Source organism: Ixodes scapularis, unplaced genomic scaffold, assembly GCF_016920785.2.
Source record: "Ixodes scapularis isolate PalLabHiFi unplaced genomic scaffold, ASM1692078v2 PGA_scaffold6__148_contigs__length_123643588, whole genome shotgun sequence".
Lineage (NCBI taxonomy): Eukaryota > Metazoa > Arthropoda > Arachnida > Ixodida > Ixodidae > Ixodes > Ixodes scapularis.
The window spans coordinates 25,670,838-25,694,786 of NW_024609881.1; the positions used below are offsets into that span (position 1 = coordinate 25,670,838).

Consider the following 23,949-nt stretch of genomic DNA (forward strand, 5'->3'; position numbering starts at 1 on the left):
GAGGCAAGTATCAAAATCCAGAAATTTGAAGCATTGTGCTCAGTGCGATTTTTCCCCATTTTCACGACTGCGAGAGCTGGTAAATTTGCGCCGACCACAAAAACGGCAAAAAAAAAAAAAAAAAAGAAAATCAATTGTATTTACGCCCTCCTCTAGTAGACGGAAGCTAGTGTTGTTAAAAAATGAGCGGCTTTTATACGGGCGCTTTTGAATTGCATTGTGCAGTACACGATTATATTTTCTTTGAACAAAGAATTTGGCACACAAATCCCTATCAGTTCAAAAATCCAGATTTCATCCTGAAGACCCCTGCGGCCCCTGAGCTTTTGTTGAAGGTTCAACCGACCTCGCAGACAAGCTGAAAACTGCGAAAGGAAGTGGTCATATGGTCAGGAATGAATCACCCCTCCCCCCCCCCCCCCCCCCCTCCAAGCGCCCTCAAAAATACTGACCTGTTTCAATTAATACTGACCTTTCCTTTTCTGCTGACTATAAACGGATAGGTGTGTTAATGATAGGCTGAGGGAGTACAAACTTAAAGTAGGAAATTATCGGGACGGTCATCTGTCTGATCATTGTGAAAAGTGCAAGTGTATGCCGTTGTTTTCCGAGAGCAAGATTCTGGCACGGCACAAGGAAAAAACTGTGAGGGAGATAGTCGAGGCAGACGAGATTAAGAAGGGTGGTGCAGCATGTGTCAGCGTGGCCTCAATTGATTTACTGGACAAGGAGCGTGCGTTCCTCAATGACGCGGCCTGGCACCGGGTTGGCTAGTGGTGGAGAAAAATCAGAAACTCGGATGGTATAAAAGTGTCGTTTCACGTAATAAAATCAGTTGTTAGTAGCGCACTGTGCTGTCTGTTTCTCGCCTCTTTGTCCCTGTTTTTTGAGCGCTAAAATGTGTTCCAAATTCCAAAACCAACTAGCCCAGCAATCTACTCTACCGACTATAAACGACACGGAAAAATCCGAGAAACGTACCAACAAGAGCTTTGCTGAAGGAAGTTCGAGCAATTGCATTTTTTTGTTAAAGCTTTCCGCCTGTCACCTTACGGGAATGCTTTACGCTGGATGCCGATCGGTAACTCCTGTTGTGATAAAACTCGTGGTCCACTACCGACTGCCGTGCCTTCCAAACTGTGGGTCCGACAGATTCAGTGGGGGATCGCGAAGCAATTTCTGCTGTCATATTATTTTATGGATTTAAAGGAGCTGTGCAACGATATTCAATTGGAATGTTTTTCTCTCTACACGAGCTTACTGGCACAGCTGGGACTCAAGGATACTCACGCGCAACGCCATTGGCCAAGAAACTCCTTTGTTGCGGTGTAATTTCAAGGACAAAAGAGGTCATTTTCATTCAATCTCTCCTTTGCAAAATTTGATGACGTAACTCGGGGATCGCAGTACACCCAAGTGACGATATTTGAATGCGCTTCATAGATTGGACCCGAGCATTGCGTGGGCACTCGACTTCGGCTCGTGACAATTGCTAGCTCGAGAAGCATTCGGGTTGTGACCCGTGTCCAATCGCTGCAACGACGACAACAGCCGAGTCATAACAATGTCTGGAACTCAGCGCGTGTCCTGTGCTTTGCCAACCCCAGCGCGTGGCTATGATCAACACTGGCGGCATATAATCGGCTCCAGATCACGTGGCCGCTTGTTCTGGCTGCGAGTTGAGGGGGTGAACGCTGCTCGTTTTTCTTAAATTTTTTTCTGGGACTTCTATTGCGTGGGGTGAAAAACGAACGCGTGTTTCATAGGTCATTAACGTTAGGGATCCGTTTTAAGCGGTATTTGTGCACAGTACAAAAATTGTTGCACAGCTCCTTTAAGTTTAGCCATCTTTAGCATACATTTTATTATGTGGACTGATACTAGTACTCATCATTGTAACTGACTTTTGTAACTTCGTGAAAAGCCCAAGGAAAAATGGTGACGCGATATTTTTTTTTTTTTTTTGGGGGGGGAGGTGGGGGGGGGGGGGAAGGGGGGTTCCGGGTTGCGGAGTTTGGTAAGCCCAGAAATGGGCAATAAAGTTCTCTATAACCTAGCGACAATAAATGAAAACGTGAAGGAGGTTCGCTGTTATTCGCTCAGATGGAGGTGAAGAACGCGCTTGATGTTGCTACATGCGTGCTCTTTTGTTGCTGTGCTGTTTTGACGCCGTGCTGTTTCGGCACGTGCTCTTCTGTCGCTGTGCCGTTTTGCCGTTGTGCTGTTTTGTCGCGTGCTATTTTGATGCGTGCTGTTTTGTCGCTGTGCTGTTTTGACGCTGTGCTGTTTTGACGCGTGCTGTTTTGACCGCGCTGTTTTGTCGCGTGCTGTTTTGTCGTGTGCTGTTCTGTCGCGTTCCCAGTTTCTGATTTTTTTATGCGCGTCATTCTTTCACTGTGGGCTTTGAAAACTCCTGACACTGTTACAAACGAAAACTTCTCGTAGACAGTACGTTATATCCGTAAAATATTACAAAACCTTCACTATACTAAATGCAGTTGCATGTCTACCTCATAGAAGGTCCCAGTCTGTTCTTTCACCACAACAAATCACCTTTGCGCCGGTGTGGACGGCCAAACTTGACCGGGCTGGCTCGCCGAACGACGATTCTGCACCCAGTGAAGAGTGGCGGCCACGTGCCCTCGCACCATTTGCCCCAAGCTCTCCACAAACAGAACCGGACACCACAATTCAATTCCGCCGAGCTACCGTCCCACGAGCTACGCAGAGTGAACACTCCCTTGCCCCACAAACCCGCCCGACCACCGGAAACATATTTTCGACTCGCCGCTTGCCTTTGTGCAGGCAGCGAGCCTTCCCTCGTGCATATAACTCTTCATTATAGGGACTGAAACCGAAAAATATAACGTTTCGGTTACGGTTATGGTTACCGCGTCCTGTAGATATCGGTTTCGTTTCGGTTCTTTACGTATTCAATTTTCACGGTTTCGGCTACTCGGTTACACGTTCCTGAAAACCGTTTCCTTTTCGGTTTCTCTAATGATTTGCTTTACTGCAATGATAGAGAGCCGTTTTATAATGAACGGTTTAGAGCAGTCACAGATATCCAACAACGAGACATTCACAATAACAAGAACTCAAAAATGTTTTAGAACTTCTAATTGATCAAAAGGTGCACACATTTTAAGCTCTAACGCTTGTTCACTACATTTATTTACGTTATAAAGTTTGATACCCAAGCATACATGTTACCCCCGCTACTCGAGGATCATCGCATTCTATATAATAATAAAAAAAAATAAACATGGCGGCTTTGTTATTCGGTAGCGTTCGTAAACAACCGTCAGAGAGTTCGCACTGGGCTTTGGAAGGACCATTCGCACCTTCTCGTCGCTTTAGTTTGTTAAGATATGCAGAACAGGCATCGCCCACACTGAAGGAAGGAGCAGAATTATGGCCTTTTCCAAGTAAAATACTGCTAAGTGGAATAAAGTAATAAAATTGAGAGCTGGGCTAGTTCGTGAAAGTAAAACATATTGCAAATGTAATAGCGCAAAACAGGGAAGATTAAAAAGAGGAACGAAAGACACAGAAAGCTGTAAAAATATGTCCTGTGTTGTTCGCTCCTTTCCCTAGTCTTCGCCTGTGAAATAACTCGACATTAACTCTCAGCGCGTTCACATTTTTATTTTATTTTTCTCTATTTTCATTCCCCTTTCCTTTATACCCCTTTCTTTCCTTTCTCTCCACTTCCTTTCATGGGGAACCAGTTCAGCATTCCCGCTAGAACAATCTCACGTCACCTCTCTCTCTCTCCCTAGTCTTCGCCACTGTGCGCACTGTTACATCTAAGCCATCTTTGCTATTTTTAAGCAAAGGCACGTAGTTATAGAAGCGCACATTTTTTGCTGTCCGACCCTGTGATGTTAGAAAAGTTGTGCATTTATGTAGTAGAGCCATATTTCTTTGGGACGTAGAGGCGGAGCTTCTCCTACAGATACGTGGCAATTAGGGATGTCACGAACGTTCGTCGAGCCGGAATTTTGCGTCGAACTTCAAGCTTTAACTGGTTCGACGAGCCTTCCAACTTTTAACTTGGTTATAACCAGGGTTTACAAGAATGAATCGATGGATGCTAGCGGCTGTAGCTCTCATAACGGGCGGTAGCTTGCGCAACCTACCCTAGAAATGAAGAACCAAAAGTATGCTCTGTTTCCTTCCTTCTTTTTGCTTACCCTCTGCAATTTCGTAGCTATCACCAGGGGGGTATAACCACAATGACGTTTCGGAGATCAGTCTAAAAAATTAAAGCCGTTTATGATCCCCTCTAACGCCGAATTAGAGCGCAGCTCTTGAGGAGGAGGAGGAGGGGAAGGTACGGAGAGGGGGCTATGCCCCTCCTACTCTCCTGCTTGCCTCCCATTTTGGGGGAAAATTTCCGCTAGATGTAGCGGGGAAAATGTTTCGCTAGATTTAGCAGGGAAAATTTTCAGCTAGATTTACCGGGGAAAACTGTCCGTTAAATTTAGCGGAAAACATTTCCTGCTAAATTAGCGGGGAAATTTTTCCGATATATTTAGTGGGGAAAATTTTCCGCTAGGACCTAGCGGGAAAAATTTTCCGCTAGATTTAGAGGGGAATTTGTTTCGCTAAATTTAGCGGGAAAAACTTTCCGCTAGATGTCGCGGGGAAATTTTTCTGCTAAATTTAGGAATTTTTTTCCGCTAAATTCAGCGGGGAAAATGTTCCGCTAAATTGAGCAGGGAAACGTTTCCGCTAGAATTAGTGGGGAAATGTTCCCGCTAAATTTTGCGGGAAAACTTTTCCGCTAAATTTAGCGGGGAAATGTATCCATCATGCACCGCGCGGTTACGTTACGCCGACGGCGACTTCATTCACAACAAAGAGTGATGATACTTGAATTTTTTCTGCTGGTGCAAGCACGTGCAATGACAACTTCTATGCAATATGAAAAACAAAACATAACCGTGTGGGTGCATGTGCACTGCTCAGAGTGAGGAAAACAGAAGCGCCCCTTGCCAGCTTCTCACCGTGAATACGTATAGCTTGCCCGCAACGTCATTTGCGGTCATGTCGGTATTTTCTGTGCCACAAGCGTTCGCTTCACCGTATTAGTTTCATTCCGCAGAAGTAGTGGCTCAAGGGAACCAGTAAGAAGAAGTAGTCGTCAGTACCCAGCAATGGCGTATGGTTGACTGACAAAGGTCCCCGCATCCTCAGATCAAGCTCTTACCTAGCGTCAGCAAAGAACGTCAAACTCTATGGCGTGGAATGCATGTTGCAGAAGCACCGTGGAGCTGAGACTGCAGCCAATGCGACAACCACGAGAGCTCGAGGTTGCTGCTTTGAGGCGTTGTTCGCAGAACGATAGAGCGCTCGTGCTAGAAATACATGTCTCAAAGCCAGGAGCGCGGGCTAGCTCGCGCTGGTGGTTTTGACTGCAATCTCAGCTTATGAGCGTTCTCCGCCAAGTCCCATCCAGGGCTAGCTAACTCCAATAGCGAGTATTCAGTGGCGGCCACATCTGTGTGCGCTGCTGCTGAGCGCGTGCTGACGGCGAGCTTCCGCAGTCCTTTTGGAGCGTGCATTTAGCACCATCAAGGTTGCCGGTCTTAGCAGGCTATTAATGTGAGCTCGTTCTGAGCATGCGCTCTAAACATCGCCCTCAAATACGGCGTCCAGTGAATACCTCCTATAGACCTATTTCTAAATTACCAAAGCATCAAGGAGAAAGCAAGGATTGGTGTTCCACGCGCCGCACGCGCTGGTTTCAGCAGCAGTAACGTTTCTAAAGCAAATGCCTCAAACAAATGGCATCTTGCACGCGCGTTCGTCAGCGCTTTATTTTCGGTACTTAGGTCGAATCTTTTATAAGGGGAAGGCCTGCGCGTGTGGTGCGTGGAACGCCAATCCCTGTATTCTCCTTGATGCTTGGGTAATATAGCAATCGGTCTATACTGCCGCGGACTGGCGTTGCTTCTTAGAAACTCATGACGTGACTGCCTTCCAACGAGATTTCACAGACCGCCACCAGACGAAATTTTAAAATCTGTTCATTCGTTTTAAAACTAGTTTTCTTGAATTTTCTGCTTGCAGCCCAGAAACACTAGTCTAGGCTAGTGTTTCTGGGTGGCCGGAACAATATGGACCACATCTAAACAAAGAAATAAAAGTGCAAACATTTCGTTTCCGTGCCCCTTTAACACCACTATCAGGCGGGCGTCCTAAATGTCTTTGGAGTAAATGTCCTTTAACTCAAATGCCATTTTGGCGGTGTCAGACACGCAAGTCAGATGTTATTCGGGCTGAATGACATTTACCATCAACGGAGTTACAATAACTCCCTTAACTCGTAAACTGCCTACTCTCGTCGGCAGCGATCACGGATGACTACGAAAATAATAAAAAATAGATACCGTTGTTCAAAAAATCGTCAGTTTAAATAAATAGTAATGAAATTAATGAAGTTGTCTGCTTACATCAGAGCGATTTTAGCGTCCTTTTTACGTATATCTATACTCGCTGGCACAGCAATCACGTTCTCCTCTGTTCCTTCCTGTTCGTACTCTCACTGCTCATCACTGCGCTCTCCTTTCACCCCTTATATCTTCGCTCTTGATCTTGTTTTTGTGTTCTCATTTCTGCTTCGCTTATGGTTTCGTTTTATAACTTTACTTTTGCATTGTTCTGTATTTTGCTTGGAAGGCCAGCATCTGGCCCTTCAAGCGATCGGCTTTACTTTTTGCCGATGACACGACAGCTCGGATGGCAGACAAAATGCTTTACTGCTGCGCGGGCATACAAAAAAGAACAGTAACTTGAGCCTCTGGCGGTTTCGAAGGCTCCATTGTCGACACTACCGGAATCGGCGGAGTAAACAGAGCAGACCCGAACAGCACGGATTTTGGCCAAGCAATGGCCAACGGTTGGCGATGGTATTTTGGCCAGTGGCCGAAGAGTGGCCATCCATTTGCCAATGCTTGGCCGATGGCTGATGGCCAGTGGCCATTGGCCAATGAACAGAAAAAGGACAGCCATTGGCCTATCTCCGGCCCCTCTCTGGTCACTGGGCAAATGACCATTACCAGCCATTGGCCAATGATTGGTCAACTCTCTGCGGCTTCGGGACCGAGCGGAAAAGGAACCGAACAGAGAACAGACTCTCAAGCCGAGGAACAATGGACGGTTTTCGCACGGGAACATCCTTGTTGCCTTTAGAGCGGCTCGTACCAGCCCGTACCAAGCAAAGTTGCTTCGCTAGCCAAGGCAACACGTGTAATCATCAAAACAATTCATATAAAGACAACCCATAATATTGTGTGCAAAAATAAATGACAATACACCAGCAATTTTATTTTATGGAGTCATTCACTTCGCTAAATAAGTGAACGTTTCCTCCAACAAATGGAAAACTAGAATTGCAATAAGCATATCGTAAATGGCATTAGAGATGTTCTCCGACACGTCTGACACCCGAAAGATTGAATGACCTTGGGGAATCCCGAAGGGCTTTGGCCTAAATGGCATTTGAGTTCCCATACGAAAATGGTCTATGGACGTCTTTGGAAAATCCTATGGTATGCTATTACCTTCTATGGCCTTCTATGGTGAACCATAAAAAACATAAAAACCATGAAACACGCTATAGCCACCGATAAAATAATCTATTTCTTCAAAGGTATAGAATCTCGACCATTCAGATTATTATAGCTAGCTATAACAATATATGCATAAGAAGCTACAGACTCGCGGCTATTCAATTTCCTTTAGGGAGCTATAAAAAATTGTATTTCCTTAGTGCTATAGATCCGCAAGTATTCAATGTGCTTTAGCCGGCTATAGAGGAATGTACGTTTCTCGAGCTAGACTCGCGATCATGCAATTTTTTTTAGCCGGCTCAATGGTGTTTTATGTTGCTTAGGCTATATACCCGCGACCTTTTTTGCACTGCAGAGACCGGACCGCTCGGATGACTACGACAAAGTGTTTACGAAATTGTTTCTTTCGAATTACCCGACTTTACCGGGTTTTTACCGAGTATTTCGATAAACCTACCCGATCATTACGAATCTGCAGAAGATGGGCTTTCAGAGGATGTCCGGACTGTTCCTAGTTATTTCGGCGAGTCGAGTAGTGGCTAAATCTGCACAGTCTTACCTCGGGCAACTGTCGCAAGGCGCGAGGGTCATCTGTACCACCTCAAGCCACGCCGTCTCACTTTGTTGCGTGTCGCCGCGCCGCCTTCCTTGGTTATTTTCTCAGAATTAACAGTTGTGGACGATTTCCCGTCAATTCCCAGACTTGTCCAGATGCTTTAAAATCGCCTAACAACTCGAGTTTTTCCTGGTTGAATGCACGCCCTATACAGTCATGCAAAAGACCAGCTTAGTCACTTTTCTTATAAAATAAAATGTTTCGGCAATAACAGGGAGCGAAATGATGCGCAACGCGATTGGTTACAACCAGACGCAAGTGCGTAGACCGGCCTTTTCCCTGCGGGCGTTGCAGTCACACCCACTTGAGTCGAGGTGGGGAAGTCGTTGTAGGTGGCCACCGACCAGGACTCCGAGTGGTCCCAGCTGACCAGGTGGGCCACGTTGGGCGTCCCCCGGGGCACGGGCCACGGCACCCGGGGGAACAGGGGCTCCAGCTGCAGGGGCACCCCGTGAGCGTGCAGCTTGCCCAGCGAGGTCAAGAAGAAGGCAGGCACGTCCGGCACGTCCCGCTTCATCAGCCCCAGGCAGGTTGCCTGCGGAACACACGCGCGAGCAGGGTAACCTCTGCGCGCCACCTCAATTGTGTGCCTACGTCGTGACGTTTTTATTCTGGGAATATAACGTACGGTACTTTTTGGCTCACACGAAACAAGCACAAGCGTACCCTGCGAGAGAAAAGCGCAGGACGTGAACCGCGTAAGGGAGCGTTCGCACACTTGCGATTGCTTATGACCAAGTGAAATGCGGCCTCTTGAAATCACTGGCGACAAGACAGCGCACTGACACCATCTATACTACACGGTAGAAGAGCGCTTTAACAACCGCACAACTGGACTCGACTTACTAAAGCAGAAGGACATCGGTAGCCATCGCACCTACCGAACCTCAGCCTACTACAGCCGTAAACAAACTTTCACAGCTGAAAACTCGTTGTGACGACACGGAGAGCAAATCTCGCTGCAACAACCTTCTATTTTTTGGCGTCACTGACACCGACAGGAAAACGTGGGTTCAGTACGAGGGCTTGGTAACTGGCCTATGCTCCAGAAACGTAGGCGTGAATGTCGACTCAAGTAAAACTGAAAGAGCGCGCCGCTTAGGAGAGTTGAATCCGCAAACGTTTCACCCTATAATTGTGAAGTTTTATTCATATAAGGATAAAAGGGCCCTTTTTCGGCATTGAAGCTCAGAGGAACACGTGTGGCTATCAGTGAATATTTTTAAATTTCCGTCCGACTTGCACGCCGTCATGAACATTATTTTGCCAAGTATAAAGTCACGACTTACAAGCTGCGTCACTATAAGCTGTTCCTAGACAATATGTTATGTACTTGACGCCACTCTTGGTGCCGTGAAAGTAAAAAAGTACATAGCGATGCCAACGTTCATTTCGTTTTTCGTCACTCAATCAACTTGCAAAACTCAATGATATAGTAACAAACCTTTTTATTATTCTATTTTATTTCTTAACATTAGATGTTTGATACCAAAAAAAGACGATGTGATTTTTTTATTGAAGCTTGTTTCGCAGATTTGCTTGTACTTACCGAGACATGCCTAAGCCCTGACATATCTGATACTAAACATTTTCCTACGTACCCAAACGTTCGTGTGTATAGATGTAATAGATCTGCTAGGAGAGGGAAGGGGTGCTCTTTCCTATAAAAATCATTGTGGGCGAGGTAATAGCAGTGTGGACAGTATACCCAACCGCTGTCCGCTTCTATCGCAGTTCTTCGTGTACCTCGCTGTTCCTGTGTTCAATGCTATCGTGGCGCACGGCTACCAGCGACTGCCGGCCCTTCCTGCTTCGTCAACTATCCCTTGTTGCATGGTCGACCCGGCTTGTTCGTGCACGGACTTTCTTGCAAGCGGAATTGAGGGTGTTCATGGTTTCCTTAACGGCCTACAAGCCGTGAATCTGCAAGTCACCCCCTTCAGTGATGTCTTCCTGAATCGTCCAATCATCGAAAATCCCAGTTCTGTGACGTCGGTTAATAAGGATAGAAGAGCTTCACCAACATCTTGCCTCTTCAGTGGGCGAGGCAATAGCAGCGAGGACAGTATGTTCAACCGCTGTCTGCTTCTTTCGCAGTTCTTCGTGTCCCTCGCTGTTCCTGTGTTCAATGCTATCGTGGCGCACGGCTACCAGCGACTGCCGGCCCTTCCTGCTTGGTCAACTATCCCTTGTTGCATGGTCGACCCGGCTTGTTCGTGCACGGACTTTATTGCAAGCGGAATTGAGGGTGTTCATGGTTTCCTTAACGGCCTACAAGCCGTGAATCTGCAAGTCACCCCCTTCAGTGATGTCTTCCTGAATCGTCCAATCATCGAAAATCCCAGTTCTGTGACGTCGGTTAATAAGGATAGAAGAGCTTCACCAACATCTTGCCTCTTCATTGGGCGAGGCAATAGCAGCGAGGACAGTATGTTCAACCGCTGTCTGCTTCTTTCGCAGTTCTTCGTGTCCCTCGCTGTTCCTGTGTTCAATGGTATCGTGGCGCACGGCTACCAGCGACTGCCGGCCCTTCCTGCGTCGTCAACTATCCCTTGTTGCATGGTCAACCCGGCTTGTTCGTGCACGGACTTTCTTGCAAGCGGAATTGAGGGTGTTCATGGTTTCCTTAACGGCCTACAAGCCGTGAATCTGCAAGTCACCCCCTTCAGTGATGTCTTCCTGAATCGTCCAATCATCGAAAATCCCAGTTCTGTGACGTCGGTTAATAAGGATAGAAGAGCTTCACCAACATCTTGCCTCTTCAGCGGGCGAGGCAATAGCAGCGAGGACAGTATGTTCAACCGATGTCTGCTTCTTTCGCAGTTCTTCGTGTCCCTCGCTGCTCCTGTGTTCAATGCTATCGTGGCGCACGGCTACCAGCGACTGCCGGCCCTCCCTGCTTCATCAACTGTCCCTTGTTGCGTGGTCAACCCGTCTAGTTAGTTCACGGACTTCCTTGTCAGCAGAATCGAGGGTGTTCATGGTTTCCTTAACGGCCTACAAACCGTGAATCTGCAAGTCACCCCCTTCAACGATGTCCCTGAATCGCCCAATCATCGAAAAGCCCAGTTCTGTGACGTCGGGTAATAAGGATAGAAGAGCTTCACCAACATCTTGCCTCTTCAGTGGGCGAGGCAATAGCAGCGAGGACAGTATGTTCAACCGATGTCTGCTTCTTTCGCAGTTCTTCGTGTCCCTCGCTGCTCCTGTGTTCAATGCTATCGTGGCGCACGGCTACCAGCGACTGCTGGCCCTCCCTGCTTCGTCAACTGTCCCTTGTTGCGTGGTCAACCCGTCTAGTTAGTTCACGGACTTCCTTGTCAGCAGAATCGAGGGTGTTCATGGTTTCCTTAACGGCCTACAAACCGTGAATCTGCAAGTCACCCCCTTCAACGATGTCCCTGAATCGCCCAATCATCGAAAAGCCCAGTTCTGTGACGTCGGTTAATAAGGATAGAAGAGCTTCACCAACATCTTGCCTCTTCAGTGGGCGAGGCAATAGCAGCGAGGACAGTATGTTCAACCGCTGTCTGCTTCTTTCGCAGTTCTTCGTGTCCCTCGCTCTTCCTGTGTTCAATGCTATCGTGGCGCACGGCTACCAGCGACTGCCGGCCCTCCCTGCTTCGTCAACTGTCCCTTGTTGCGTGGTCAACCCGTCTAGTTAGTTCACGGACTTCCTTGTCAGCAGAATCGAGGGTGTTCATGGTTTCCTTAACGGCCTACAAACCGTGAATCTGCAAGTCACCCCCTTCAACGATGTCCCTGAATCGCCCAATCATCGAAAAACCCAGTTCTGTGACGTCGGTTAACAAGGATAGAAAGGCTTCACCAACATCTTTCCTCTTCAGTGGGCGAGGCAATAGCAGCGAAGACATTATGCTCAGCCGCTGTCTGCTTCTTTCGCAGGTATGTTCTCTTCAAAACGCTGATTGTGCATGGCCCGATAATCGCTTTTTACTGCTATTTCCTCACCCACGTAATTACGATCACGGTATTTGTTGTTTTGGTGACTTGTGCTTTGAGCTGGTGTATTCCATTAATGGCCTTCGCCTGAGTGGAGACGTTGAAACGAATCCAGGAACACTAAAGAAAAGAAAAACAGAAAAAAGAGGCCATCTCCACGTGGTGAATGATGTTGATTGGGGCGAAGCTCTGGTGGTGCTGATGATACTGAGTTTATTGTTCATAGGTAGTGCTGATGGTGCTAATTTTTTGTATTGCTCATAGGTAGTGCTGAGTTCCGGGTTGCGTTTCGACTTCATTATTACTGCTTTATGGTGTGTGAAATGCAGAGCCAGTGGTTCTTCTAGCGGATCAGCTTGGATCCACTAGAAGCCGTGGGAACGCATGTCCACCACTGAAGTCAACGGTCCATGCCAGAAAGAGAATGTGTGGTATGGAACGTGGTTATATACGCAGTTGAACATTTGACCGCAGCGCCTTCTCGTTTATAAACGTTGAGCCAATTCATGCAAAGGTTAACGTGGTTATATACGCACTTGTCCGCAGCGCCCTCTCCTGTATAGACGTTGAGCGGATACATGGAACGAAATATGTGTGTTTGTGAGTGTTTGGTTTGAAAAATCAGGCAATAAAGAAAAAAAAGGAGTGTAGCTTAGTGGATAAGTCGTCTGCATCGCAAACAAGCGCTCCTGAGTTGAAACCCCCATGCGAATGTACGTCTTTTTTTTTTTTCCTTTTTTTTTTAGAGTGGGCTGATCCCGAAGCCAGTGCAATCGATGTGAGCACGGACGCCGGACGGATGGATGGATGGACAAGGCTAGACCCTAAGGAGCTTCGCCCCTAAGACAAGATAACGTGATTTCTAAGTCCTGTTCCATTAACAGCTCAGTTTGGGAGCACCTGAGGGCTGCTAATTCGGGTGAGAGCGATAATGACGGTGGAGATATCGAGAGACAACCCACAGTTTCGAATAAGTGTGCTGAATTGCTGGCTGGCCAGGAAAAAATGGCTCCAGGCATGGCTGAAGTTAATTTATTCCATCAGTCAGTTACTCCCAATTTAACGCTCTTGAAGCGCGAGCGCCAAGTGACTCCGGCACATCTTGTGACAATCTGCTTATAGATCATTGTCTGACATGCTAGACAGACTCGTCTTGAGGAAAAACGACTTGGAAAGCCGTTCGCGCAGAAATACTCTAATCTTGCATGGCCTCACGGAAAGGGCAGACAAAACTAGTGAGTCACTACTTTCTAACATATCAGAAATATTCTCGGACAAACTGAATATTAACTGCCCACGTATTGAAAGGTGCCATAGAATAGGTCGAAAACACGACGATCATTCACATCCTGTTATTTTGGGTCCTCACCAGATTGAATTAGTGTGGTGCAAACTTAATGTGGAAAATAGATCTTTAGTTGTTGGCGGTGTCTACCGCCCTCCAGGCTCTCCCATTGATTACTTACACGCTTTATGTGACTTTATGCACGAGCAAAACCTGTCTTTTTCCAATGTAATATTAATGGGTGATTTTAATTTACCTAGCATCCAGCTGTCGCCTTTTCCACTGTCTGGTCCTGATGTTCAAATATGTAGAGAGTTACTGAACTTTTCATTGTCATCTGGTTTGAAGCAGATTGTTTAAGAGAGCACGAAAGAGTCGTCAGTTTTAGATTTGGTCTTTCTAAGTACACCTCTTTTAGAATACCGTTTTTAATGTGAAGTCGTTGACGGTATATCAGATCATAAGGCAGTCTTTGTTTCTGTCGCTTATTCTGTTTTTAAAACAAGTTTTGTTTACCACACTTTTGCTGATCTTAATTGTGCCGATGACGTGTCCATAATTGACTCTAAGCTATTCCTTTGAAGTGTTGGAACAACTTAGTATTTCTAGTGACGTGAATGTACTCGTTACATTTTTTTAAGACTTGATTAAATCGTGTATCCAGCGATTTGTGCCACTCAAAACTAAAAAAAATAACATTGTCACTCCTTGAATAACAAGGGAATTATAGCATTTATCGCGACTTGTCGGCAGACTGCAGCGTGGAAAACGTTGCGCTGGCCCTGTTAAGACTGCTCAGTTTATTAAAGCTAAGGAGAAACTCCGACTTAAAACTAATTCCGCGAAAGACTTCTATTTCAGTGTTAGATTGCAAAGCTTAATAAAAAGCAATCCTCGAGAATTCTGGAAATCTATTTTACCACGCAGCACGACTTCAAACTCGTTTATAATTAACGACGTAACCACCATGGACGCGCTGACAATCGCTACCGCGTTCGATACATATGTTCAGTCAGTATTTACTGTTGATAATTTCGAAGTTCCTCCTTTTTCTCATGTTTCGCAGTCTGCGGTTGACGACATAGATGTGAACGTTAGGGGTGTACTAAACCTGATTTTGAAGTTAGATACTAAAAAAAAAAAATCCTGGTCCTGATGACATTCCTAATTCATTTATTGTCCGGTACTCCCTTTGGTGCGGTCGGTATCTCCCGGTTTTTTTATTTTTTTTTTATTCAGAAATTAGTGTTAACGGCCACAGTTCCTTCATCTTGGAAACTCGCAAAAATCATTTCCGTATACAAATCTGGCAACTCGCAATCACTGTCAAACTACAGAGCAATTTCTATAACGGCACATTCATGCAAATTATTGGAACATATTGTCTACAGACATATTATAGAGTTTCTCGAAACTAAGAACATTTTATGCGATTTCCAAAGTGGTTTTGAAGCGGTTCTAGTACTATGACAGAACTAACAGGATCTGTTCATGATATTGGTAAGCCTCTTGATATCGGTAATCAAGTTGATGTGATATTTAAAGATTTGTCAAAGGCTTTCGACGCAGTTCCTCATTTTACCTTCTACACAAGCTTAACCTAATTCTAAATAATCATCACCTGGTCAACTGGATATTCAGGTTTCTTTCTGGTCGGTCACAGTTTCTCTACTTTAACTCATCCAAGTCTAGTACAGTTGATGTATCATCGGGTGTTCCACGATGATCAGTTCTTGAACCGCTACTGTTCTTTTTATACATCAATGGCCACGCTATATTTCCACAAAGATATGACTTTACGCTGACGACTGCGTACTATATTACGTGATAAACTCCTCCAATGACCATATAACCCTTAACAATTTTATTATGAGTTTTTGTGCGTGGTGTTAAACCTGGCAAATGAACCCCAACTTTCGTAAAACCGTTTTTATGACCTTTCTAGGCGTTCATCACCTCCTGTGTTTATTTATTCATTAGACAGGTTACGCCTAGAAAGAGTTTTCAAATATAAATATCTTGGCCTCTTTTTCACGTCAGATTTGTCTTGGTCTAAGAACATTGATACGACATGTAACAAATCTCTTAAAAGACTTGGATACCTGCGGCGTACCTTACGTGTGGCACCTCAAGATACTAAGCTTTCAACTTTTAAAAATTTGGCTCACCAATCCTCGAATATGGTTCTATTATTTGGTTTTCCTACAAACAGTCCCATATAAATAAAGTCAAATCAGTTCAAAGGAAATCAGTACGTTTTATTTGTCGTCGGTATGATAGAAACTTTTCTCATTCTTCTATCCTTTCCGTGTTAGGCCTAAGACATTTTTCTAAGCGGCCTGGTATTCAGCGCCTAAAGTCTTTGTATTTCATGATTAACTCATCACGTTTTAATTCTTTAGATAGCTACATAAATTTTCTCAAGCCAACTGAAACCAGGAGCCACCACGAATCAAACATTTTACCTTTTCATCCTTGTATTGATATGTATAAATACAGTTTTTTTTCTCACATCATTGCACGCTGGAATTTGTTACCAGGAAACATCCGGTCACTACAACCAGATGAATTTTTGTGTGCCGTTGACAGTGGTCCATAGTTATGTCTGGACCGTCTGTGTCTAACTCACACTCCTGCCACAGCCCCATGTGGGCTGCAGTATGTATAAATAAAATAAATATTCCGTCTCGGGTTTTACCGATCCTTACCGACTTGGAAGTTATTTGGGTGTACGTCGGCTACGACGCCCCCCGTAATAGTGGGTGTGCTACAGACCACCAGATAGCGATGAGGAATGTTACCAAGCCATATAAATCTATTTCTGAAGTGTCAACTAAAAACCCTAACGCCTTTATTACTTTTTTGGCGATTTCAATTACCCGAACATTGACTGGTCTGCCCTTTCTTCTAGTTCCGCTTTTCTCAAGAATTTATAGACTTTTGTTTACATTTTAGCTTTTCATTTGTTATCACTCAGTTTACTAGAATCACTAATCAATGCAGCAATATACTGGACTTATACTTAAGTCAAGGCCTCACTTTTCATTAACATTACGCACTTACCCGGCATTAGTGACCATCCCTTTGTCGATTTAACTTAATTTCTCTCTCTGCTCCACGTAGATCACCATTACTACAAATTCATTCCCAATTACGCGGGAGCTGACTACTCATCTATCAACTCGAACCTCAAAGATTTTTATCACACTTTCTCTGGTAACTTCTGGGAAAGAATGGTTAATGACAACTGGACTCTGATGCACCTAATTGAGCGTTTGAATCCACTGACCGGTATTATATCTGACAGCACTACCCTTTGTACAACAAAACAATTCACAGCCCATCCAACCAGAAAAAAAGGCTGTAAGCGGGCAACGACTGTCAACACTACGGCTTCTTGAAACGCCTAGGACGAATTCCCTAGAGCTTATAAATCCTCCAGTAGTCATGCCAAAAACAAATTCTATAGTCACAACCTCCCCAACATACAAACCAGCAAACCAAAAAAAATAAGAAAAATTTGGAAAATAATTAATCCGTCCCTGTCAATTCCATTGCAATTTTTAGATGAGGACAGATAAATACGGCGCTCTTGCTATTAACAATTTATTATGCTACATCTTTACTAACGAGGACTTGCTAAATGTTTTCGATTCGTGCCAATTCATTTACCCTCTTATGAATCCTATCTTAATTGATCGCAATGGAGTACTTAAGGCGATTGATCAACTGAAGGTGTCCTCCATCTCCGGAGACGACCAAATTAATACTGAGGTATTAATAAACACCGAACACACTTCTTCCACTTTCATTCTGCGACATATTCTGTCGATATCTTAAACTCGCACAAGTTCCATCCGATTGTAAAATTGCTAACGTCATACTCATTCATAAAACAGGCGATCGCCAACTAAGCAGCAACTATCGTACCATTTCGCTCACCAGCGTTTCAGATACACTCTAGGAACTTATTTTATATTCAACCATAACAAACTTTCTACAGCGTTTCTAACTGTCGCTTACTCAAATTTCGATTCCAATTTTTAAACTGACGCCATCTTCATTGACTTCTGCAAAGCATTCGACAGGGTCCCTCATCAACATCTTTTAAAGGAACTAAAATATATTAATCTTCATCCCTCTGTGGTCAAATGGATTTCTAAATTCCTCACTAATGTCACTCAGTAAGCTTCTATTAACAATGTAAAATCTTCCACAAGTACAGTAATGGCTGGCGTTCCTTAGTGAACCGTTCTTGGCCCCCTTTTTTTAGTCTACATTAACGATCTCCACCATGGAATCTCTTCTGCAGTGCGTTTGTCCGCCGATGACTGTGTCATCAATAGACCGATTCATTCACGCCGTGATCAACTACTCTTGCAGAAGGATCTCCAACTTATAAGTCAGTGGTGTGAAAATGGCAAATGGCTTTAAACTATAATAATTGTAAATCGCTATCGTTTTCACACAGTTCAAGTGTTTTATCTTCCTCTTACCACATTTCTAGCATCCCAGTAGCTGCTTGTTTATCTTATAAATACCTTAGAATTCATCTGACATCTGACCTGCCATTGACCACTCGCATAACATCTTTCACCGCAGATGCTAACCGCACTCTCTGATTTCTTAGCCGTAACCTTAGACAAGCTACGTCTCTAGTAAAACAACTAGCTTGGTCAGAACTAAACTAGAATTCGCTTGCTTTATATGGTCACCGTGGAAGGCATACCGAACTAACAACCTGAAATCCGTTAAAAGCAGAGCCCTCCGTTTTATTTATTCCGACTATTCCCCTTATGCAAGCACATCAGGATTTGGCCAATCAGCGAACCTTGACACACTTTCTCAACGCCGCAGGTCATCTCGTCTCTTCTTCTTCAACGGATCTTCTATTACAACAATCATCTCGGACAAAATTTTCTATCGCCTCCTTACCGATTTTTTTCTCGCCTCAACCATTGTTGACAACTCCGTCCGATTTCACCTTCGAGCGTCACTCACCAAATGTCTACTTTACCATTGGCCATTGACGACTGGAACGCACTGCCTGACGTAATTGTTTCCTTATCTGACACGAAGAAATTTGCTGCAGTCATTACCTTATATTTCTAACCTACAACTAAATTGCAGCGTGTTTTTTTTTAAATATTTGTGTTGCATTTTTGATTTTTGAGGTCTCCACTTCCCTGTATACTGTCCCCTGGTCCTTCAAGGAGAAATAAATTATGACGATAATGATGACGATGATTGTGATCTATAGGGCAGCTGTAAAACACTGACAATTTCTGGTTTTACGCATTTTTGTTGTTGTTGGCTCGAAAAACTTTTGACAACGTAATAAATGACCATATCTCGGATAGAATGTACATACGATCACGAAATACTGCAAAACCTTCGCTCTAGTAAAATGCAGCTTTATGGTAACCTCATAGATGGTACCAGCGTGTTATCTTGTCTTAAGACATCGCAAGAAGTCTTGATGTACTCGATCGTATGTAGTCGCAGGTGAGTTAAGTATCTTTAAATGTTACTTGTTTCATGATGGTCCCGTGTGAAAACGTTTGTATCATTGCGAATTGATAGATTAACATTTATGCATTCCCATCTTTATTAATGTGAATGGATTCATCTTGATTTTAAAAGCGCAGAAAAGACGAGGACAGAGTAAGAAACACAAACGACGGACGAGGGGGCAGGCACCGTCAACGTCGTTTGTGTTTCTTACTCTGTCCTCGTCTTTTGTGCGCTTTTAAAACCAGGATGAATAACTACCAACTAGCCCAACTTTCCAATCTACTGAATGGATTCACGTTTCTATCAATGTAAATGCATTGATAGAAATATTCAACAATGCGCAAGGGAGCGGCTGTACTTTCGACATCTCAAACACTCGGGACATATTAGGGAAAAAAAGTGGACACCACACACGCAGGTTTGTTGTTCAATTTTTTGTTTCAAAGTTTCGGGTGTTTAATATCTAGTGAATAGAATTCTTGGGTACAACGAAAGTCGGACTGACGTTTCATATATTAAAGAAACAAACCCACCTCCGGTCCCAGGGCCCGTCGCAGGATGGACTGCAGCAGGCAGTGTGGCGCAATCTCGACCACGATGGCGTCTTTGGGCACGTGCTCCAGGGCCTCCCGGAAGAGGACGGGCGAGAGCAGGTTGTTCACGTGGTAGGCCGCCGAGCAGTTCCGGGCCAGCGGCTCCCCCCAGCGGCTCTGCGGCACCGACGAGCTGATCCAGCGCTCTGTACGGGGGCGGGCCTCGGGGACCACCTAAGAGGGGGCGGGGCACCGTCAGCGTCGAGGCGACGACAGTGCAAGCGGGCGCCCCGGGTGGAGGAACACATTTTTCACCGTAAGGGTAAATTACATCTGCCAGTGCTCCAAAACAACCATTAGGCCGAGACAGGGCATAGATTTGTTTTAGTAATTACTGCAAAACTTGAATTTAGTTGAGAATTCCGGAAGTGTCTGACGGTTATTTTCACACCGACGCCACCATGTTTCAACTCGCGCGAGAAAGAATAAATAGCTTGTTGCAGGTTAAACACTAGACAGCCCCTTTTTCACCGGTGCGCATCTCATGCCAGGGTATTTCCTGCACGTTGGATGCAAAGTTCAGTGCAAGTAACGCAGTAGCTCAATTCAATTCAATTCATCTTTATTCACTCTAGTTTCGAGAAGGAGACAGGGAACAAAGCTACATTGCTTTTTTTCCTCTCCCGAAAATATATATGAAAAAAAAAAATAATGGAGACGTCGTCCTGTTAATTTTTGTTCCATCTACATTTTAAAGTTTCTGTTCTACTCCAATCTTGGGTTAATTCAACGCAGTAGCACACTAGTTAAAGTACTGTAAAACCCTTTATTTTCGCGGCCCCTATTTTTCGCGAATTGGTCACAGATGACATAATCGCGACCACTAAATTTCGCGAATTCCAGACGCCTGCATTGAAAATCTTAAGGACCGAAATTTTCGCGCGCCCTTAAATTTCGCGAATTCTTCAATTCGTGAAATTCGCGAAAATTGAGGGCTCGCGAATATTAAAGGTTTTACAGTATTCTCTCTTATCAATTACGCGCTGATTTATTATCACCGCGTTAATTGATGTCCGCGTGCCTCCAAGCGAGGACACTTTTCTCGCGCTGTTCTTTTCGAGACAATGCAAAATGATACCTTGACTTTGCAACCTGAGGGTTGGTTTGCCCCTCAGCAGTAAGGAGGAAGGTGTAGTTCATTCAGAACCGCGAACCGCAACTTTTTTATTTTCCCATTTTTCGGATTCCGAATTATTCTTCTAATTTATAGAAATCTGTGTGTTTGCTATGGAGTGCGAGGTTGGATGGCAAAGATTCGCCGTTCTGGAATAACGAAAAAACAAACTAAAACAGACGTTGCCTAAAAAAAATCCAGTTGCTAGAAAAAAAAAAAAAAACGCAAGACAAAAAATAACAACAAAAAAGAGTTAACAAGAAAATTTGGGAACGGCAGTGGATGTGCGTATGATTGCGCAAAGGAGAGTGGGCCCCACCTTATTGAGGGCCTCCTGCAAGTAATGGCTGTGGAAGGCCAAGTCCAGGCTGTTCACCTCCTGGCCAAACACGTTCTTTGCCTTGAGCTGTGCCACCAGCTCCGTTACCGCCTCTGCCGGGCCGGACACCGTCACCGAGTGCTCCGCGTTGTGGCAGGCCGGGATCATTCCGTTCCGACGTTGCTTTGCCTGCTCCCACGTCAGGCCTGGGAGAGGCCGGACAGAAGTCTCACCGGTTAGGGCAAGAGATCGCTGGCCATGTCCAGTATGGCTTCGTAGAGATAGCAATCATTGGTTGGATAAGGACATACAATGTTTATTGACAACGTTACCTCAACATAACAACTTCCGTTTGCAGAGCACAACAACGTCAGCACGGCATTCGTTAGTCTGGGGTATCGGGCAATAGCGTAATGCCAATAGAACACGAAGTCCGTACTCGTGTTAGGGCAGCTCACTTCTAGCAGCTACTACCGTTTGAATTTCTCCCAATTTCCACAATGTCGTTTTCTTCAGAGACGTTGCATTGCAGGAGTACAATGCCATCTTCTAGTGATTTTTACGCAAAACATTTTGCAGCATGCAGGTTTTGACTAACATGACGGCACTGTCAGGTAACATTGACAAAAAAATCTCATGAGTAATTGGCTATTGCCTTTAGCGACCATCGCCACCAGTCAGCTGAAGCTCAACGTTATTGAATTGATGGCATCAGAAGGACTCCGCTTTCAAGCGCTTTCTTGTCTCTTAAGAGTGGATGGAGTGAATCTCTCACTGGAATTGCCTTTGCAATAATAAGTTTTCTTTTTAAGAAAATAAACTTCAAAGCTTCTGCTGTCGATCACGTTTTCAACTAATTTTGTTAATGATTTAATTAAACTATGTGGCGAAGGATTACAATTAAAAATACCTAGACGAGAAAGATTACGCGAAATACACAAATGAAGGCCGATCAACTAGCCCGATCTAACCATCATTCAATCTGGAGCTCCACACTCTTAGGGCGACAAATGTAAAAAAAGCGCAAATTAATTTTCCGAATTTCGGGAAAAATTGCATTCAACTTGGTGTTCTTATATGGCATGTCTGGGGTGCCAATGTCGATAAATATTGGCTTTTACACGAAAACGAAGGTTCCTAAACATAGAAAACATTCTCGGGGACGAACTGGATAAGTATGCATTTTTGTCTCGTTAGTAAGGACCAGTTGCGTTATGAATGCTTTTTTGAGGGGACGGAGGCGTCCATATAGTAACTACTAACAATCCGTGTTGCGGATATATTAAAATTTAGAATAGTAGTTTCAAATAATACGCTATTCTATATTCGTTTCTATATGAACTGAGATATTCATGCTTTTCAAGTTATTGCTCGCATTGAGTTAGCCCCGTTGAGTGCGCTTCACACCGGGCACCTTTAAACTGCGGAGAAGAAATACACGTTCCATTTCCGCAGTGCACCGGTGCTTGGTGAGAAGCGCACTCAACGGGACTATCTTGCAGCGATTATGCGAGAGTAAAACTTGGGCAGCGATGTCTTGACAACCTACCCTCTTCCTGCATGTTTTTTTGTTTCTCTGTCAAACTCATTCTAAAGAACGAATATTTTTCGCGTAGCAAGCACATCTATGCACCCCGTCGATTAGGAAAGCTGCAACAATTTAGTAGTTTACCTATGTCACGGTTCATAAATATAGCTATACTGATATTAATTAAGCTCTATAGCGGACAAGTGGAATGTTAGGAACAACCTTCGCGGGTTCATCCGAATTTTCGTTTAGGCACGGTGCACGGTAGCGAAAGGCTCGGAGAAACCATTCGTCATTCCGCTAGAAAATATTTGAGCAAAACCACTTTCTGCTTCGAAATCGTTTCGAACTAAAAATCCACTATTTGCGCATTAATAACGAGGCATCAGTGTATTTAGACTTGAGGGAGTTGCAAGCAGCCTCGGCAACACACAGGAAGCCCACGTCCGGGCGGGACGACCGGCAGACAACGACCCGCGCCGAGAAGGGTAGACTGACCGACGGCAGCCATGGCCCCCTTGGGCAGCTTGCCCAGCTTCGAGCAGCGCCCCCTCAAGTAGGCGCACAGCACCGCCTGCTTGGCCGTGAAGCCTCCGTCAGCAAAGGCGCAGCCGATCTCTCCCAACGAGTGACCCACAAAGCCGTCCGGCTCCACACCCGCCGCCTTCAGCATGGACACCAGCGCCACCTACAGGAAAGCGCAACGTCCCACGCCCTGCCAACCACGCCCGAGAAGACTGAAAACAGACGCGTGCGACTCACATAGGTAACATATAAGTGTCTACAGGAAAAGGTCCCACATATTTTAATCGCTTCGGAACGGAGGGGCACAGACGCGGACGTCGGTGGTCGCAGCGGGCCCATATTGCTGGCGATGCTGTACTGTACACGAAGCAGCAACAATACACCATTTGCAAGATCCGCTTCTAGTGCTATAGCTTTATTTTGCACAAAAGCATTGGCATGGTCACTTGTATCGCAGCCATTTTAAGAGTAATTCCGCAGAGGGAATTACTTTGCCGTTTTTCGTGGTTTAGAACAACGCCGGCTCCACTCCATGGTATAGTTAATGCGTTCTTATTAAAAATATTTCTTCCCTAAACAGTTGGTGTATCTTGTTGTTGCTTTTTTTTATCAAAAAGAGTTGCCTTAGAAGCACTCGGGTATTTACAATATTTTTTTTTTTCGAAGATGTCAAAGAATCAATTTTGATCCGGAAGCAAGACACAAAAGCTGATGTTAGATGTTGTAACATGGGACAATATGAGGGCAGTAGAGCAATTGTTCCGAACATGGTACAATGATTTTGGTGATGTGAAACGAATGCTGCTTATAAGCTCATGCCAGCAAAACAAACAAAAACATGCGAAAACACTGGGGCACATGGTGTGCTGGTTCCATTTATCCGCACCACCCTGCACCGGTGCAGAAAAGTGT

The 23,949-nt window shown here is 44.9% G+C and overlaps 1 protein-coding gene across 1 annotated transcript in view; it reads right to left on the reverse strand.

Annotated features, from left to right (window-relative positions):
* Window positions 1–23,949, reverse strand: part of LOC8052014 (fatty acid synthase-like) — a 119,179-nt gene that overhangs the window by 60,959 nt on the left and 34,271 nt on the right. Inside the window, exons 9-12 of the mRNA XM_042294497.1 lie at window positions 23,011–23,200; window positions 20,985–21,190; window positions 19,492–19,725; window positions 8,501–8,731 (exon numbers count right to left, since the gene is read on the reverse strand). Of these exons, the coding sequence (XP_042150431.1) occupies window positions 8,501–8,731; window positions 19,492–19,725; window positions 20,985–21,190; window positions 23,011–23,200 (861 nt within the window). The remainder of the gene's footprint in view (window positions 1–8,500; window positions 8,732–19,491; window positions 19,726–20,984; window positions 21,191–23,010; window positions 23,201–23,949) is intronic.